Source organism: Phascolarctos cinereus, unplaced genomic scaffold (genome assembly GCF_003287225.1).
Source record: "Phascolarctos cinereus isolate Bilbo 61053 unplaced genomic scaffold, phaCin_HiC Scaffold_4;HRSCAF=312, whole genome shotgun sequence".
NCBI lineage: Eukaryota > Metazoa > Chordata > Mammalia > Diprotodontia > Phascolarctidae > Phascolarctos > Phascolarctos cinereus.
The window spans coordinates 158329747-158351072 of NW_027555847.1; the positions used below are offsets into that span (position 1 = coordinate 158329747).

At 39.3% G+C, this 21326-nt stretch overlaps 1 protein-coding gene across 1 annotated transcript in view; it reads left to right on the forward strand.

The window, feature by feature from the left end:
* LOC110201454 (phospholipid-transporting ATPase FetA-like) overlaps positions 1–21326 on the forward strand; it is a 157327-nt gene that overhangs the window by 119980 nt on the left and 16021 nt on the right. Inside the window, 7 exon segments of the mRNA XM_078152709.1 lie at positions 2602–2645; positions 5637–5742; positions 5745–5801; positions 13065–13253; positions 13821–13936; positions 17838–18006; positions 20085–20189. Coding sequence (XP_078008835.1) covers positions 2602–2645; positions 5637–5742; positions 5745–5801; positions 13065–13253; positions 13821–13936; positions 17838–18006; positions 20085–20189 — 786 coding nt within the window.

Below are 21326 nucleotides of genomic sequence, written 5' to 3' on the forward strand. Positions count from 1 at the left end.
CCTTTAACCCTTTCAGTGTGGCAAAGAAAACACATCACTACAGCCACCCTTCTCTGAATTCCTCCATGGACTAAGTCCTGGGAAAAGCCAATAAAAGGGTATTCCCTTTTATTGGAAGGGAAGGTATTGCAAGGGAAGGTAGAAAGATGATCAGTGACTCTGAGGTTCATTGCCTGATTTCATAAACTGTGGCTTTTGCAGATTATCCCATATTCCCAAAGCTAAAGTATATGTGTATGTGTGTTATATGGCCCCTGCCTATAAATGTCTATGAACAATGACCCTTTTAGTAGGAAGAGGGAGACATATTTTAAAAATGATAAAGAAGAGCCACAAATCAGAGCATTCCAATATTTTCTTGTATTCCTGCCAGTTCAGATCTTGTCCTGATTGCCTCTGATGGATCTTTTTTGGCCGAGATATTTTCATATTTTAAGAGAGATAAGTACTTTATTTAGTTAGTGTCACAGATAGGATCAAAGGTTGAATAATAATACTTGTATTACCTAACTCAAGGTTTTTATGAAGTTCAATACAATAACATATATAAAATACTTTGCAAATTTTAAGGCACTGTATAAGTGATTTTTATTGTTGTTAAGACTGATGAAGATCCAGGGGGCATTACTGTAATGAACACATGACCCATCTCCCCTACCAAGAATATCTAGACCATCACCTAATTAGTCAAGTCCAATACAGGCCTGAAAAGCTCTCCCACAGGTTGGGCACAAATGGTCCCATTAAACTTTTGGGATGGAGATGTCTCTAGATTTGCACATCTCACATTTTCTTTGTGCTACCACAATTCTGCTTTGCTCTGATTATATGCAATAATGATATCTGACGTTCATTTTGCACTTTAAGGTTTGCAAAATACTATAAAAATATTATTATTATTAAATTATCACATCTTTATAACTCTTTGAGTTAAGTACTAAAGGTATTATTATCTCCTTTTTTACACATGAGGAAACTGAGGCTCAGAAGTGAGCCTTATCAGAGATGACTCATCCATGGTCACAAAACTACTAGGTGTCAAAAATGGGATTTGAACTCAAGCTCCTCTGATTCCAAGTCTATGCTCTTCCACTGTACTAGATTGTTTCTCAAGAAAATAATAACTGGCATTTTTACAACATTTTGAAGTTTGTAAGGTGCTAGATAGCACAGGGCTGCTAAGGTGGCACAGTGGAGAGTGCCATGCCTGGAGTCAGGAAGACTCATCTTCCTAAATTCAAATCTAGCCTCAGGCTGTATGACCCTAGGCAAATTGCTTAACACTATTGGCCTCAGTTTTTTTTCATCTGTAAAATGAGCTGGAGAAGGAAATGGAAAACCACTCCGGTATCTGCCAAGAAAACCCCAAATAGAGTGTTGAAGAATTGGACACAACTGAAAAACAACTGAACAAAAGTGCTTTACACATACTGTGTTATATAAGCCTTAACACAGCTCTGTGAGATGGGTAACTACAATTATTATCCGTATTTTACAATGCCCATAGTTACGCAGCTTATAAAAAAAATGACAAAAGAATATCTATCAGAGGCCAGATTTGAACCCAGGTCTTCATTACTTCAAGTCCAACATTCTGGCATCTATACTAAATTGCTCGTATACTAGTTACGTGCCTTCTCTGAATACTGGTAGCTCCTTTGAAGACTTAAATCACTGATGAATCCTATAGACCAGACCTGCACAATTTGGCAGTGGGTAGGGGCCAAAATTAAAATAAGCTAAACTTCTTCAGGTCGCAGATGGGTTAGACTAGAGACAGACTGATGATGGTAGGTTGCCACAGGTCACATGACAAACAAGAGAGTGTGTAGTGGCAACTCTACATTTTTCTTGGACCACCCAAAATCCTTTGGCGGACCACAAGCAGCCTACAGGCCGTATGTTGTGCCAGTCTGCTATAGACTAACCTATCCAGAGTCATATCTTTCTGGCATCTTCACACATTGTGCAGTTACCAGCTTAAACTTGCTAAGTGAGGAAAGCATAAGATGATAAAATTAAGACAAACTTTGGAGGCCATCTACTCCAGTGCATACCCACATTCTCTCTAAACTGTACCTAACTGGCCTCAGACACTTGACACTTACTAGCTGTGTGACCCTGGGCAAGTCACTTAACCCTGATTGCCTCACCAAAAAAAAAAAAATTAAAAATAAAATTAAAATAAAAAATAACCTGTACCTGAGAATTGATATCATGTATGCACTGCAAAGTTACCAAGAAACTTCCTTCTGGTGCCACTTATTTCCCAGTTGTCCATTCATTTTCACTTAAGAGAGCAGAACTGGTACCCTAACTCTCCTCCCATTAATGACCAGGATTTAGGAAGGGAGGAAAAACAGAAAATTCACTGGTGAGCTTGTAAGGAAGGTTTAAGTGTGAATCAAGGACTTGAAGATCTAGGAATGAAAAAATCATGCACAGGGACCATCAGGGTCTTTTTTAGACTTGTTTACCCTCGTCCAGACAGTTTGCAATACATTATTACTTGATTTTTTAATTAGATTCTTGGGCTGGGTTGCAAAATGTCTGGCATATAATTCTGTGTCAGAATGACATCCAAGATCCATTTCCCAACAGGTGATATCTACAGTATGACTGGACAAAAGATGGAAATCACAGAGGTAAGAGATGACATCGTGGTTCCTTGAGAAATCTGCATGCAAATTTGAAGGCCTGTGCCAATGTACTACAAAATGACCCCCTGACACAGGCCTAGTCCCTGAAATGGGTACATATCCAACTACATGACGTGGGCACACATATATCGCCTTGGCTTCCGTAATGCGGGCCTACATCCCTGACCCTGGATCCCATGACGATGTAGATCTCACTAACCCCAGCCCCCAAAGTCCTTGTGACCTGATCATGCACATCCCACTTTAGGGGAGGGTAGTCATTAGATCTGCCAAGCCTCACTGGCTACTTCAGTTTACTCCTTATAGGTAGGTTTCATGGAAGAATAAGATTGTTTCTCTGGATGGATAGCAAACCTGAGACCTTAGGTGATTAAGCAACAGCATTTGTTTCAGCTTCCTTCTCTCCCAGTATCACCCAATTGATTAAAAAGTTATCAGGAAAGAAGTATAGAATAACAAAAAAGGAAAAAAGGATCTGACTTCAAAAGGGAAAAAAAGACAAGATAGATATTTGACTTCAAGTTAACAAATACTGTGCCCAGTGTATAAACAGGAAAAAAGAAAAAGTACCTTCTTATAGGTGCTTTACAGAGATTATAATCTAGGGAGAGAAGAATCATGTACATCAAATGGTTAAATACCAATAAGAGATAATATATTATTATTATTATTATTATTATCTATAAGTAGCATAAACAATTTTAGAGGTTAGAAACAGAGACTACTCTGTGGATCAGAGGAGTCAAGAAAGGCTTTATGGAAGGAGGAGGTAAGATATGAGCTGTGTCCTAAAAGACAAATAGGATTTGAACAAGTAGGGAAGGGAAGGCATTCCAAATGGGGGGGGAAAGCATGAGAAAAGTCAAAGATGGAAATGTGTATGGAAAAAAAAGGGAACCCAGCCTATTTAGTAGGAGAAGGTGTTGAAATTATTGGGAAGAAAGAACAAGTTAACAAATTTTAATGCAACACCTGCTATATATCCAAGGATAGAGCCCCTTCCTCAGTCTAATGGGAAAGACTGAACCTACACAAACAGGACAGTTATTAAGTACTATATAATACAGAGTAAAATGGGATTTCAGAGAATGAGATAACTCTTTGTTGGGGAAAAATCAGAAACGATATCATTGAGAAGGTAGCATTTAAACCAGTTTTTGAAGGATGAATAAGCTTATAACAGAGAGGAGGGGAAAAACATTAGAAATATCAAATTTGTTGACCATAGGCTGCCCCCAGATTTCCTGAGTGTAGCCTAAACTAGATTAAAATGTAATTGGTAAATATTTAATAAAATAAATAAAAATACAACAGAGATAATGTTAATTTGTGGGTTTCTGTATCAGTATGCTGCCCTTCTATTTGAGTTTGATCCTACTGTTCTAAACGATGAGTGGAAAAGCATGAACTAAAAATAAAGACATAAAAATATTAGGTCTACTTGGGGAAGATTAATAAGCACAAGTTAACTGAAGTATATAAGACTAAGAAGGCTTATTGAAGCCATGTTTTTGGACAACTTTGTTTTCCAGGTTTGAGGAATTTCCCCTTTATTTGACTGGCAATGAAAGCCATTGAAGATTTTTGAACAGGGAGATAATATGGTCAAACCATTGTTTAAGAAAGATTAATCTGATGACAGTAAACGGGGTGGATTAATGGAGGTGGGGGTGGGGGTGGTAGAAAGAATACTGGAAGCAAGAAGATCATTTACAAGGCCATTAAAATAGTACAACTGTGAGATCATAAGAGCTTGCCTGAATTTAGTTAGTAGTAGTGGAAAAGAAGGGACAGGTACCTGAGACCTTATAAAAGATGAATCAGCAGGACTTGATGGCTGAAAAGACTTGAGGAGTGAGGGAAAGACAGAAGACGGTCGTAACTCTAGATGTTTAAGCCTGATGGTGTCATTGTAAGAAATAGGGAAGTGAAGAGGAGCTGATCTGTGGGGGGAAAGATGATTAATTATGATGAGGTTATGGTGAGTTTGAGGTGATGATAGGGCATCCAGTGGAGCTGTCCAGCAGGCAGGTACATCTGTAGAGCTAGAGCTCCAGAGAGATCAAGGACGGAAATGAAAACTTATATTTCATGGGTGAGAGGAATAAGAAGGACCAGAGAAAGTGATCAGAAAGGGGGGAGGAGAACACACAGTGGAGCAGCTTAATAAAGGAGAGAATTTATAAGAAGGGGAGTGTTCAACAATGACAGATGCTTCAAAGAATACGAAGAATGAAGTCTAAAAAAGCCTTGGGATTTGTTGGTTAGGATGATACTGATTACTTGAGGGTGGTTTTTACAGTGTGTAGAAAGGTTTGAAGAATGAATGGATCAAAAAGAAGTAGATGTAGTGATTACCCTTTCAAAAAAGAACTAATAGGAAGGACAGTGACAGGACAGCAGTTATTGGGATGGCAGTTAAAGAAAAGTGTGTGTTTGTTTTGTAGAAGGAAAATCTGAATACATTTGTTTGTAGAAGGGAAGGACCAAGTAGAGGAGGAAAGATTGAAAAATGCAAAAGAGAGACAGGAGACAGTTACTAGAATGAGTTCTGGTGAAGACAAGAGAGGATGCAATGAAAGGGTGAAGGACCTAGAAGATCCTTGAAGCAGCAGTATGATAGAGCTGGGTCCTGGAAATGAGCTTTAAGAATTAGAAGGTGGGGGCAGCTAGGTGGTGCAGTGGATAAAGCTCTGGCTTTGGAGTCAGGAGGACCTGAGTTCAAATCCAGCCCCAGACACTTGACACTTACTAGCTGTGTGACCCTGGGTAAGTCACTTAACCCCGACTGCCTCACCAAAAAGCAAAAGCAAAAAAAAAAAAAAGAATTAGAACATGATCAGAAGGCCCCTACATAGGAAATGTCTCCACAGACCTAGAAATTAGAGTGTCTAGGTCAACTAAAAAATCCAGGCATTTCCCTAAGAGACCTTGACAGCTGCTGCTGGAATAATTGTTCTTGTCCTTGTGTTCTAGGATACAGAGAAGGTTGACTTCTCCTACAACAAACTGGCTGACCCTAAGTTTTCATTTTATGACAAGACTTTAGTAGAAGCCATAAAAAAAGGAGATACTATGATCCACCTTTTTTTCTCTCCCTCTCACTCTGTCACACAGTGATGTCAGAAGAAAAGGTGGGAGGTAAGAGAAGGGCTGGGACCTGAGGTCATATGATGTCCAATTACAAAGTCCATGGGGCCAGGCTTTGAGTGCTTGAGATCAATTCCTGCAATTGGAGATCCCACCAGTTAAAGATACTGTCTATTGTGGGGACACCAAAAGATGGTTCAAGATTGCTCTCCCTGATAGTACCTCACAATTTAAGTATGTCACTAAACATATTAATTTCTTATAGCAGCTTATTATGTCTCCATCATATTTTAAGTCTTTTATCTAATCTTTATCTGAAGCTTTGTGCAAGGTATCACTGTAAAGCAATGAGACTGAATCTTCCATAACACAACAGAACTTATACATGCAAATGACTGTTGTCCTTCAAAATGTCACATTTAGAGATTACCTACTTATATGGTTCTTTGTAAACCATAGACTGACAAATAAATTTGAGTTACTATTAACAATAATGATTATGCTTACTTAAGTACTACATTTAAAGAATCTATGATTTCTTTAGTATAGGTCCTGTGCTTCCAGGTAGCAACTCTTCTCCATGCCTAAGTCAACAGTTTCATGAATTTTTGTGGCTGAAAAAAAATATAATCAGCTGGCAATGAACCTTTTGGTAATGAAGCCCTTTAAACCTAGGCTATCTTTAGATAGATAGATAGATAGATAGATAGATAGATATTTAGATAGATAGAGTGATTGATTGACAGACAGATAAGCAGAAACAAAGAAAGGAAGAGTTGGTTGCTGAGATCATAATAGCTTACATTGCTATAGTGCTTTAAGGTTTACAAATGATTTCTTCACTACAAGCTTGTGAAGTAGATAGTACAAGTGTTGTTACATTTATTCTACCAGTAAGCAAACTAGAACTCAGAAAAGTTGGAGTTGCCTCCTTACAATTCCAAGTGTTCTTCTCAATATTGGAAACTTTCCAATCAAATAGGGCCTGAGAGCTGATGTTCTACCAGCATAGCCTTCAGGAGCACAGTGTTACCTCAGTAATATGATGAAGCATTGGAGTAGGGTTTTCATGGAAAAATAATAACAATAATAATAATAATAATACATCCTGTTTATGTAACATCTGATTTTCAAAATGCTTTCACATTCATTTCGTTTTGAGATTCTCATATTAGCCCAATGAAGTAGGAAGGATAGGCATTATTATTTCCATTTTACTGATTAAGAAATTGAAGAACAGAAAAGTTACATGGTTTACTCCAACTAATGTAGCTCATACGTGTCAGAGATCTTCTGACTCTTGGCTTAATGCTCTTTCCACTACATGACACTGCCTCTCTAATTCTGCCATTAAAATGATATCATTGATGCTCTGAAATTTTTAAAACTCTGCTTTTGATTCCTTCAGAGTCAGTTTATGAATTATATGAAAAAAAAATTCATCTCATTGCTTTTTATTCATTTTGTAGAAGTATTTCTAGCAGGATTAAATAATAAACTTTTAGAATTGGAAGCAACATTAGAAGTCATTTGTTTAGTCCATTCTCTACAAATCATAAATCTCAGCTGTAACACCCTTAATCTGTATTTGTAACATCTTTAACAATGGTCATCCAGCCTCCATTTGAAAATCTGTTGTGACAGTGAATTACTATCTTTTCAGACCTTCTATTTTTGGGGCAACTCTAATTATCAGGAAGCTTTTTCTTTACAGAGAAATCTCATCTACCTCCCTATAACATCCACTCATTGGTCTTTGTTTTGCCTTTAAATCTAATCCCTTTTCTACACAATAAACTTTCATATATTTGGAGACTGTCATGTGCCTCCTCCCCATCAAACCTCATATCCAGACTAACAACCCTAGATCTTCAACTTGTCCTACCATGGCATAGTGTCCAATTCATTTACCATTCTGGTCACCTTCCTCTGCATGCATTTCATCTTGTCAATGTCATTTGTAAAATATAGTACCCAGGGGCAGGTAAGTGGCACAGTGGATAGAACACCAGCCCTGGATTCAGGAGGACCTGAGTTCAAATCCGGCCTCAGACACATAGTACTTACTAGCTGTGTGGCCCTGGGCAAGTCACTTAACCCCATTGCCTAGCAAAAAACAAAACAAAACAAAAAACAGAATTGGCCAAATGGAAAAGGAGATCCAAAAGCTCACTGAAGAAAATAATTCCTTAAAAATTAGAATGGAGCAAATGGAAGCTAATGTTACTCTATGAGAAATCAAGAAATTATAAAACAAAACCAAAAGAATGAAAAAATAGAAGACAATGTAAAATATCTCATGGGAAAAACAACTGATCTGGAAAATAGATCGAGGAGAGATAATTTTACAATTATTGGACTATCAGAAAGCCATGATCAAAAAAAGAGCCTAGACATCATCTTTCAAGAAATTATCAAGGAAAACTTCCCTGAAACTCTAGAACCAGAGGGTAAAATGGAAATTGAAAGAATCCACTGATCACCTCCTGAAAGAGAGCCCAAAAAGAGGACTTCCAGGAACATTATAGCTAAATTTCAGAGCTCCTAGGTCAAAGAGAAGATGTTGCAAGCAGCCAGAAAGAAGAAATTCAAGTATCATGGAGCCACAATCAGGATAACACAAGATTTAGCAGCTTCTACCTTAAGGGATCCAGAGGGCTTGGAATGTGTTATTCTGGAGAGCAAAGGAGCTAGGATTACAACCAAGAATCACCTACCCAACAAAACTGAGTATAATCCATGAGAAGAAAAGCTGGATTGTCAATGAGATACAAGAATTTAATGCGTTCTTGAGAAAAGACCAAAGCTAAATAGAAAATTTGACTTTCAAATACAAGACTCAAGAAGTATAAAACGGTAAACAGGAAAGAGAAATCATAAGGGACTTATTACAGTTAAATGGTTTACATTTCTACATGGAGAGATGATATTTATAACTCATAAGACCTTTCTCATTATTAGGGTAGTTAGAAGGAGTATATATAGACAGAGGACATAAGTGTGAGTTGAATATGAAAGGATGATATCTAAAAAATAAAATAAAGGGGTGAGAGAAGAATGTACTGGGAGAAAGAGAAAAGGAGAGGTAGAATGGGGTAAATGATCTCACATAAAAGAGTCAAGAAAAAGCTTTAACAGTGGAGGGGAAGAGGGGGGTGGTGAGAGGGAGGGAGTGAATCTTTCATCAGAATTGGCTTAAAGAGGAAATAACACGCACACTCATTTGGGTATAGAAATCTATCTTACCCTGTAAGGAAGTAGAGGAGAAGGGGATGGGAGGCAGGGGAAGGGGCGGAATGATAGAAGGGAAGGCAGATTGTGGGAGGAGATAGTCAGAAGTAAAACACTTATGAGGAGGAACAGGGTGAAAGAAGAGAAAGGATAGAATAAATGAGAGGCAGGATAAGATGGTGGGAAATATAGTTAGTCTTTTACAACATGACTATTATGGAAGTGTTTTGCATGACTACACATTGTATAAACTATATCAAATTGCTTGCCTTCTCAATGAGGGTGGGTGGGGAGGGTGGAAGGGAGAGAATTTGGAACTCAAAGTTTTAAAAATGAATTTAAAATTGTTTTTACATGTAACTGGGGAAAAATTAAATACTAAATAAATTTTTTTTAATTTAATATAATCAGAATTGTTCATTTTATATTTCATAATGCTCTCTATCTCATTTGTTCTTCCCTTCTCCATAGATCTGGCAGGTAAACTATTCCTTGCTCTCCTAATTTGCTTATGATATCACTCTTTATGTCTGAGTCATTTTTACCGTATGTTGGTATCAGCAGTATGTTTGTGTTGCAATAGAAATTTGGTAGGACTCTTTTCTTCAACTATTTTTCCATGCAGTTTATATAGTATTGCAATTAATTGTTCTTTAAATGTCTGGTAGAATTCATTTGTGAATGCATCTGTCCCTGGGGATTTTTTCATAGGGAGTTCATTGATGGCTTCTTAAATTTCTTTTTCTAAGATGGGGTTATTTAAGTATTTTATTTTCTTTTCTGTTAATCTGAATAATTAATTTTTGTAAATATTATTCATTTCACTTAGGTTGTTAGATTTACTGGCATATAATCGAGCAAAATAGCTCCCAGTTAATTGCTTTAATTTCCTCTTCGTTGGTGGTGAATTCAGCCTTTTCATTTTTGATACTGGCAATTTGGTTTTCTTCTTTCTTTTCTTTTTAATGAAATTAACCAATGGTTTATCTATTTTGTGTTTTTTTTAATAAAACCAGCTCCTAGCTTTATTTATTAATTTAATGGTTTTATTACTTTTAATTTTATTAATCTCGCCTGTGATTTTCAGAATTTCTTGTTAGTTTCAACCTACCACCTTAGCCTGTTTAGATACTTCTGGATCTTGCATCTGTCATCAAGTATCTTAGCTCTCTTTCCAATTCTAAGTACCCACTAATTTAATAAGCATGCCACCTAGATCTTCACTCAGGAGAAACAACATTAACAGGTTCTAGAGTAGGCCAGTAACCCAGATTTGTCTGGAGTGGTATTCCCTCTGTCTTTTACCTCCACATCCATATATAGCCTCTGGTCATACAAATGTGGACAAATTTGTCTTTATCTCAGTTTATCTGAGAAAAAAATCAGGTTTTTAAGTTTTACAGAGTAACTAAAGAAAATACAAAATAAAACAATATGCAACAATAATAAGTATTTATATCATTCTTTAAGGTTTACAAAGTGCTGTACAAATATCATCTTTTATCCTCATGACAACATGGGAGTAAGTGCCATTATTATCCCCATTTTACAGGAAACTGAGGCAAACAAGAGGTTAAGTGACTTGCCCAGAGTCGCACAGCTAATCTGAGGCTAAATGTGAACTCAGATCTTCCTGACTCTTAAGTCCAGAGATCTGTCAGCTGCATCACTTAAATTGCTGGGGTCATAGAGCATCGGAATCTCATATTACTAACTATAAATTGGCTAGGGCAGCTCAAAGGTGAAATCTTGTTCCATCTACTATATCACTGCAGGCTGAAAATGAAGCCAGTGAGTGAAGTGAGCAGAACTAGAACACTGTACACAGTAACGGTAACAGCAACACTGTGTAATAAACGACCTCGTTAGACTTAGCTTTTCTCAGCAATGCAATGATATAAGACAATTCCAAAAGACTTGTTATGGAAAATGCTACCCACATTCAGAGAAAGAACTATAGAGTCTGAATGCAGATCGAAGCATACTGTTTTCTCTTTCTTTTGTTGTTGTTGTTGTTGTTTTTTCTCATGGTTTTTCCTTTTGTTCGGATTCTTCTTTTACAACCTGACTAATGTGGAAATATGTTTAATATGATCATACATGTATAGTCTATATCAGATTGCATGCTGTCTTGGAAAGGGGGGAAGGAATGGAAGGGGGGAAATTTAGTACTCAAAATCTTATAAAAGCAAATGTTGAAAATTAAAAATTAATTAATTGGGGGAGAAAAGGCCCCTCCCTGAAAGAAAGAAAGAAAGAAAGAAAGAAAGAAAGAAAGAAAGAAAGAGGAAGAAAGAAAGAAAGAAAATGGAGCCAACCTGACGTATTGCTTAGCCAAAGTAATGGGGCAGACACACAGACTGTGAAACCATAAAACAGATTACTGGCCATGGTTCTGACTTATGTCCCCCTCCTCCCCCCAGGGGTTTTGACAGCTACATACCAAGGATAAACAGTAATAGCTCACATTTATTTATGTAGGCTTTACCCCTATGAAATAGGTAGTACAAGTATTAGTATCTTTCCATTGTTATAGATGAGGAATTAATGAATCAACAAGCATTTATTTATTGAACACCTACTGGTGCCAGGTACTATGCGAATACATGAAACAGTCCCTACTTGCAGGAACTTATATTCTAATGGAGAAGACAAGGAGAAGGACAGACTTGCCTAAACAGAGAGCTAGGAAGCCAATTCACATCACCTGACTCTCAGTCCAGTTTCTACTGATTGTGGAGGTAGGGCACACCATGTGATTTCCTTAGGTTTGTACCCTCTCACAATACCCCTGCCTTCATGGGTCTAAAGATAGTATTGCTCATCAAAGATAAAGTTAGAAATGACTGAGGGACAGGCAAACCTTTGGGCAGCTCCAGCCCTGAGAAATACCTCCTCTCATATAACTTCTTCACCTTCTGGTCCCCTTCTGCTTTAGGGGCCCAGCTACCTCCTACCCTCTGGCTGTCCATAACCCCCAAAGATGTCTCCTTTGGAGAAGCTCATTGAGTCTCCATGTCTTCTTTAGATTCCATGCCTTTCCTTTCCCTATCAAATCATTATTGAACTTGGCCCTTGCAGCAGAAATTGACTATGCTACCTATGAACCAGTTGTTGCAACTGAGGGCTGTGACGGGATCCATGTATTTCTATCTAGAACACGAGAGAGGCATAGACTATAAGAATCAGCACAGGGACTCTACCCTTTGCTTGTTGTTTGTGCTAGCCTACTCTCAGCATGCAGATGGTTATTTCAGAGCTTGCAATTCTAGGCCCATATTCAGAGAGCAGGTCATTGCAGAATTAACTGCCTCAAGGGACCCTTCCCCTGTAATGTCTGGCAGTTCTCGTCTTCATGTGACATAATGGGAAAAGCACTAAATTTAGAATTGGGAGATATGAGTTTGAATCTTGCCTCTGGACCTTCCTAGCTATGTATACAATTAGTACATTATTTAATCTTTCTTAGCATCAGTTTCTTCATCTATGAAACAGGCATGTTGGTTGCATGATGTAACCTATTGTGAGGAAAGCATTTTGTAAATTTTAAAATTCTATATAAGCATAAATTAATATGGTTGTGAAGCATGTTTTCTGCCCTGGCACTGAAACAGCTGCCAACACATCAAACCAGAAGAGGCATATTGTGTCTTCTGTATATTCCAGAGGACAGGGTCCATTTCTCAGTCCCCATTGGTCTGTGTGTAGAGCTTGAGATAGTCACGTCATTGGTGGGTAGATGACCTGGGATCAAAGTTGCTTCTGTATCCTAAGTTCTCAGATATTTGCTAATCAATTACATGGCTTTATCATCACATTTTTGATAGTCTAGCCTGTATCTACCATGTCTTGTGTGAATAAGCTGCACTGTACTTAGAAAAGTAGTGACTTAAGCAGGCTTAATTTTCAGGTGGTCATAGAGATTAGGAATGTGGGAGGGAGAAAGACCCAGAATTGGGGTACAGCCTGGCCCTCAAAAACTGAATGTGCTCCTTAAGAGCTCATGTAAAACATCACTTCAGCCTAGGTGGGCCTCCAGTGCTCATCCCTAATGCTTGTGGCTCTCTCCTTTCTTCTCTCTAGGAGAACTGGTATATCAGGCACAGTCTCCCGATGAAGGAGCCCTTGTCACTGCTACCAGAAATTTTGGTTTTGTGTTTCGCTCTCGAACGTCTGAAACGATCACTGTAATGGAAATGGGTGTCACAAAAGTCTATGAGCTCCTAGCTATCCTGGACTTCAGCAATGTACGAAAGCGGATGTCTGTGATTGGTAGGTGCCCTGGTCCCTCTATCACATATATTCTGTGGGTCTGTCTTTGTCCCTCTCTCACACACACATATACTCCAGAGCTGCCCCACGGCTTGGTGCTCCAGATAGCAACATTAGCCCTGTTATTCTCAGAGGCAAGTCATCCCTTAAGTTTAAATTTTCAGGCTCCTCACAAAGCAGAGAGAAAAGCTGGAGAAGCACATATTCTGGGGGATGATGGGTAGCTCTCTACTTTCTACTCTCAGTAAACTCAGACATCACTCTGGATTTTGAAATTGATGGCTTGGGACTAAGACTTGCCATGCATTCTTGAGTCTTTTGAAGGATGAGATTCCTTGGTACCATTAAGTAACCCATTCCCCATGAGATGGCAGTGCCCCTCAGGTACCAACCAGGGGCCAAAGCTGTGACCATATTTACTTTTCTCATAGTCTTAATGAGCTCTGTGTCAGAGTGATGGCACTAGATCTCATAGCCATCAGCCTTCCCCCTCTTCCTTCCCAGAAGGGTGACTCCTTAGCACACCAGAACTTGAATCATGATGGCCCTTGTTTTACTTGTTCATAGTGCAGACACCTGAAGGTAAGGCGATGTTGTTCTGCAAGGGAGCTGACACCATCATCTGGGAATTGCTCCACCCATCCTGCATACCCCTCCAAGATGTGACCATGGGACACTTGGATGTGAGTATAGCTGAATGGATCATGTATGCATCTGAGTATCTGTACATATCTGTGCATTTGCATATTTGGGGGAATGGTGAGTCTGTGTCCATGCATGCATGTATACTTGTATGGATAGGTAGGTATATTTATAAGTGTACATATGTATGTATGTATGCATGTGTGTATGATACCTATATATCTTTGTTAGTGTGTGTCTGAATATGAGCATATTTTTGCAGTTCTGTGTATGTCTGTGTTTATTACTCCTTGTGCTTTTGTGTCTGCATAGCCATACATACATCTCTCTGTGTGTTACAGGAGCGAGGAAGACCAAACAATCTGAGCCTTTCCAGCTCTTGAGTTTTGTAAAAAACAGGGTGAGAGCACAGTTCAATTCAGCAAATATTTCAGTGTTGTGTGAAGAATATGATAGAAGGCACTGGGGAAGATACAAAAATGAATACGCTCTGATTACTGCCTTCAAGGAGTTTATAATCTGTGAGAAGGACATTAGTAACTGAGTTCCTAGGGCAGACCCTCACATACTGACAAGCACTGGGACAAAAACTTGGAGTGAAGAAAATGTCTTCAGTACAGCAAAAGAGTAGTGTCTGAAGGTGTATATGCCCAAGTCATATTTGCTCTGCTTGCTTCCCACTAGGAGGCTAGGGACTCAGTCTCAAAGGGAATTTTACTATCAATCTACTATTTTCACACAAAGGCTGCCCTAGTATACTTCTGCTTTGGGTACGCATACACACGTGTGTGCGCACGCGTGCACACGCACACACACACACACCCCATTCTGGGCAGTGATTCAAGGACGCATCAGTAGAGATACTTCTCTCAGTTGGTTCTAAGCAAGGATATGAGCTTCTCATATGTGTGTATATCCCTATCAGCAAGGAAAAGGGAGTGGAACTAATCCTTTACTTCTCTTCACTCTTTTCTATGCTTTCCCTTAGGATGTCTTTTTTGTGACTTAACTACCCTTCAAGGCTACCACTGAAGTTCACTTTAACCTGATTTTACTTGTATGAAGAGGTAGGAAATACTGATTTCCTTAAGCCTGCACCCCTTCACAATAGTTCTGCTGTCATAAATCCAAATATGGGGATTGATAATCAGATATAAGGTTAGAAATGACTGAGGGACAGGCAAACCTTCAGGCAACTTCAGCTCTGAGAAACATCTCCTCATATAACTGTTTCACCTTCTCCTTCAGGGGCCCAGCTATATCTCTTTCTACTCTCTGGCGGCCTATACTCCCCAAAGATAACATACTATATCTCTTCTAAATTCTGTGCCTTTCCCTTCCCTATCAAATCATTTTTGAACTTTTCCCTTGCTTACAGAAATTGACCAGTTAGTTGGCAACCTCCTTTCATTAACAATATTCAGACACCCACTAGAACTCTCCACGGAGTCTTCAAAATATCCTAATGAAATTTTCCTTATTAATATACAGTGTGGTCCACAAGGCTACCTGATCAGTAAAACAGCTGAGAAGGAGTCTTGCTTTCAAATTACCTGTACTGAATTTTGCAGTCTAGAAGAGTGCAAATAACCATAGTTGAGGCAAGAAACTGGAAAGTTCCCCCATCCTTCCTGGAAATTTTGTCAGGGAGATGCTGGGCCAAGATTTAGTAGACTGAGGTGGGCTAGAAGAATGCTTAGATCTGAGATCAAAGGGTATGTCCATTGTCATGTGGATTCAGCTGTTTACAAGGTGGGAAACACCAGCAGAATGCTGTCCACAGTTTGAAGCATGGGTAGAATGACCAAGAAGGTGAAGATCCACCTGACACACTAGAGCTGAAAAAGACATCAGCACCTTCACTGCCTGAGCAAGTCAAAATGGAGAAATATACTTTTTTGTGAGTCAAACACAGAAACAGGCCAGATGGGCAAGAAAATTTAGAAGGACCCGGATGCTGCATATCTAAAGGTAGTACATAGTGGACGCTATCTTCCTGAATTTCTGGGCAATTTGCATGAGGATAAATTGGAAGAATCAGGGCTAGACAGGGCAGAATGAGGACAGTCAACGGCAGCTTGCCTTCTGATTGAGCTTCTGCTTTCCAGAAGGTCTGCTGCCTCAATTATACAGGACTCATAGTTCTTGGGCTCTGCGGGACTAAGCTGTTGGGGGAGACACAAGGCAGAGTCATCTTCACTTAACTGCCTTATTTTCCCTGGCAGGGTGGCATTTTCTCCTGTTCCTGTTTTTGCCCTCTGAGCCACACATAACACACATAAGCTCTCTTCTGTATGACAATTCTTCAGATTTTTAAAAATAATTTATAATACCCACCCACATAGTCTTCTCTAGACTAAATATACCCAGTTCCTTAATCTGATCCTTAGATGCCATGGTTAATTTCTTTAATCAGTCCCCAGCCTTCAAAATTAGGGATATAGCTTTTAGCAGCTATTGGGCTATACTCCATCCAGCTCTATGGATCAGGAAGCTGAGGCACAGGAAATGGAGGGCTCTGGCTTCATTAGTTATTACCAGAGCCAGGACTAGACCTGAAGCTTAAGAATTAGCGGAGCCTCAAGTTAGCCTGTACCAAGGCCACAGCTGATGTGTCATATGTTGCTGTGAGAAAATAATTATTGTACAGAAGCTTGAGGTTATTGTTGAGCCTTGAGTTACAAAGGTTTCCAGGACCTTAGATTCATCATCCAAATGAAAGGCATTTGAGAGCTCAGGCTATCATCTCCAAGGAAATGAACTTCATTTTCAGATTATGAAGGAGAGCATGTAATTCACACTGTGGGCATATGCAGGTGTTTGGTTAATTCATATCCTGATGCAAAAACACAGCCTTGGGCTCCAGCCAGCCCTTTACAAGGCTGTGAGCATAGCGAAATAAATTGAGAGTCAGGGAGGGAATGGCAGCAAGGCAGCACCTCTATCCCTTAACTGAATATTTGTTATGAAAATTGACAAGTAGGAGGTGCAGTTAGCATGTCACTCTACATGCGTGCTTATATCAGACATCAATATGTTGTCAGTCCCATATAGAACCCATATCTAGGTCCATCGTAGAACTAGTTTTTGCCACCGTCATTACTTACTTTCCAGGTAAGTTTCCTCTAGGCCTTCACTTTTTCCTTGCCTTATCACTTTTCTACCCAGCAATATGGGGATGCCAGAGAACTCTCAATACCTATGGGCTTCACATCTTTATTGCCACAGAGTTAAAGCCATACACCCATAAATGTCCATCGAGAAGAAAGTACACTTAGCAAATTAACATATTGTGCTTCTGTTTGCCCTGTTATGGCAAAGTTAACATTTTCCAGTTTAGCACAACAGAACTAACACAGAAATGTGCTCATGTACCTTTGCTGTTCTCTTATAAACAAAGATGATATATAGGATACGTATTTTGACTTGTGGCTCCACTGATGGGGATCAGTAGCATTGAGCTGAATCCATTCTTGTCCTGTTGTCTTTGTGACCAAGGGCCCACATTTGCAAAACAGTTGACAGGGGGTAGGGATCAGTCTAGGAGCAGATTAAGTCTAACTGGGTAACACAGGAATTAAATCCATGATCTTGGTCTTGTTAGTACCATTCTCAAATCAACTGAGATAATTAACCATATACATCTAAATGTGTCTTACATGTATAATAGACATTCCTTTTTAAAATAATTGCCCATAAACCTGAATATTGGTATTATAATATCGATGGTAACACATCAGATTCTATAATATCTTTCTTCCCGAGAGGTTGGTAGGGAGAATTAAAATCCTCAAGCTGCCTGACACTAATCCAGGGACTCTATTCATCAAGCATTCAATCTTTCTTTCCTCTGGCTGGTGGAGAAATCCTGGCTCTTGTTTGTCCCTACACAAAGGACTCAGTTCTTTCCTGACCTTCTCTGGGAACACATATGTCTTCCAGGAATTTGCCAGTGATGGCTTGCGTACCCTTGCTGTGGCCTTCCGAGAGCTGGACGAAAAAGTATTCCAAAGCTGGAGCCGAAAACACTATAAAGCCAGCACTTCCATGGAAGATCGGGAGGAAAAATTAGGACTAGTCTATGAAGAGATTGAAAAAGACATGATGATTGGTCTGAGGGAGCAGGGACTGGACTTCTCCTGGGAAGGAAGGCTCAGGGGTCAGGGCTGTAATCTGTCGGGTTCATGTAACAGGAGGAGGAAGATAAGAGAAGGGGTCACTACTCACATGAGTCATCTCAATACCCTAGTCATCTCCGGCTTTCCATTTCCTCATCTGTAAAATTAAGGGCTTGTGTACTACATGATCCCTAAAACCTCTTTTGGCTCTAACGCTCTGATTCAATGATTTATTTTTTGTTTTGTTTATTTATTTATTTTTGCTCTTTCTAGGCAGTTGGGGTTAAATGACTTGTCCAGGGTCACACAGCTAGTAAATGTTGTGTGTTATGTGTCTGAGACCAGATTTGAACTCAGGTCCTCCTAAGGCCGGAGCTCTATCCACTGTGCCACCTAGCTGCCCCGATTCAGTGATTTCTTGACAAAGCCACTACAATGAAAAGTTCTGGGAAAATATCAGAAAAGTACTATCCCCTAAATCTAAATGATTTCAGAATTTCTTGAATAATTGAAATCCTCAGATGATCTACTGTCTTTAATTCCGAGCTTTACTCCTTTTCCATACTAGGTTATTTCCTAACCACTGCACCTCTGAAGCCAAATAAGGTGATTCTGGCTTCTCCCACTATCTCTGCCTCAACTCTTTTACTGATTAAGAGAGAAGGGAGGAGATGGAGGGATTTACATAATCCACCACTGAAAAGACATAAGGATCCATGCTACCTTTTAGCTAGGATAAAAAAGTAAATGAGTATCAAACAGGAATATTCAGAGTGAAGATAAATTCCAAAGGTGACACATCTTCCTACATGGTCAGTTCTTGAGGGGTACATGTCTGCATTGCACACTGCCTGCCCATCTAAAAGGCCCCAGCAGAAGGATATCCACCCAACCCTTCTGATTAGGCCTCCTATATATCCAGGCTTATGTGCTAGGCCCTGGACAGTCAAAAGCATATGCCATGTAACTATCTAGTTGGAGGAAAACATGAAAATGTCTTTTAAATCTTCATGAAACAATAAATAGATATGTAACAATAAATATGTAAACTGGAACTAGCAGGGCTTAAAGGATAAAGGACTGGTTTAGAAGTTTTAGAAAAAGTGAGTTCATGAAATGAGGTAAAGAGAGAGAGAGATCTTATTTATTCTCAATGGAATAGAAAGCTTGGAAGACACCATTTTTATAGACTGAAACAGATGGATATTTTGAAGTAGACATAATAATAATGATGGACATTTATATAGCACTTGGCATATGTTATCTCATTTGGTCTTCATAATCACCCATTGTGAGAAGCAGTAGTGGTGCAAATATCTCCATTTAAAAGAGGAGAAGACAGGCTAAGAGAACTTTAAGGACTTGGCCAACATCCCACAGCTAGTAAATGGCAGAACCAGGTCTTCGGAATGCAATCTAGGGTTCATTCCACTTAAACCATAATGTGTATGATATGAACTGAATGTGTGTTGAAAGTTTTGAAAAATTGATATATTTTAGGAAGATGTATATTAAGGAACAGATGGTATGTGTTAAGCAATTCATTCTGAGAAGTAGAAATGAAAATGTTATTTGTTGAAAAGCAAAAATGATCAAATGAAATAATATCTTAAAATGCCTGGCACATAGTAGGTGCTATATAAAGGCTATGTATCATCATTAATATTATTATTATTAAGCGGACGTATTGAGAAGGGGTACATGTTGGTTACTAAAATGAATTCTGCACCAATGGACACATCCCAGTTTCCCCAGAGTAGTCATTATGCAGGATCTCTAGGAGATCCAAATCCAGAGGGCCAGCCTCTTCAACAGTTATGTTTCAGTTGGTAAATAAGACTAAACATCTTAGTGCCCTATCCTCACAACACATGAATATAAGTTAAACCAAGATGACCAGGGTATAAGAATGTCAAAGGATGGAGGCAAACTGGTTTAAAACTTTGAAGCAGACTGGCCCATGGGAGTTGGGGTAAGAGAATCCTTGCTTGATCTCAGTGAAACAGAACTTAAGACAGACTAAAGTGACCTAGAATGAATTCAGACCTGCTTTTTTATTTCCAGCTGCTAGGGGCCACAGCCATTGAAGACAAGTTACAAGATGGAGTGCCTGAGACAGTTGCCACTCTGATCAAAGCAAATATTAACATGTGGATTTTGACTGGAGACAAGCAAGGTAAAGAGCCTGCAGGCTAACAGTGAGTGCCCCCCCCCCCCCCCCCGCTCCCTCCAAAGCTCTAATCCACCTTCAAATCGCTCCATCTTTACTAAGGTCTGCTGTTCCTCAGCTATAAATACCACCACCCCTTGGCAGGGTGAAACAAAGGCCCAATCTGATTTGGGAGACAGGACTCACCCTCATGGAATAGAAAATAAAACTATGGTCTCATGGGCAGAGGTTCTGCATTTCTACCTGTATGTCAGACAGCTCCACCTGGAGGTTCTACTCTCACCTCAAAGCCAAAATGTACAAGATCTAATTATCATCTTTATCAACACATCCCACCCCTTCCCCAATCTGGCATCTTCATAACTGCCTCATTTTTCTTTTCCACCACCATTCTTGCAATCAACCAACCTTAAAAATCTGTTATCTTTGACTCCTTCCTCACTCTAATCCTGCCCACTCACTCACCAAGTCCTGTCAATTTTTCTTTAAAATGTCCAGCATCCATATCCTTCCTTTCCATTCCAATTATCACCACCCTGGTCCCAGTCCTCATCACATACTTTTTGGATGATTAACATCCTGACAAGTATGAGGCTGCTTTAACTGATTTTTAAGACCTTACTCTTCCCAAAGCAGAGCTTTCTGTTGGGGGGAAAAAAAAATAAACTCCTCACTCTACATTTCCAGCTCAGCCAAGCCAATTGTTCTTTATTACTTATAATTGAAAGAAGAGACACAATTCAAATGGTTCAGAGGGAAGATAGGTAGGAATTTATGGACAAAAGGGCTTCAGGGAAAGTCAGGCCAAGAGGTTATGGGAGGTGCTCAAGGATGCAATTCTGAAGACAGAAAGGGCAACCATTCCAGTGACCTGGAAACATGTGATTTGTCCAAAGATACCAATGTGGATGCACAAAGAAGTCACCAGACAACTAGATTTTTTTTTAAGAGGCAGTTGGGGTTAAGTGACTGGTTGAGGGTCACACAGCTAATGTCAAGTGTCTGAGGTCAGATTTGAACTCAGTTCCTCCTGACTCCAAGGCTGGAGCTCTATCCATTGTGCCACCTAGCTGCCTCAACAACTTAGATTTTCAAAAGAAATGTACAGAAGATGGGAGCAAGGCAAGGGAACAGAGTAGAAAT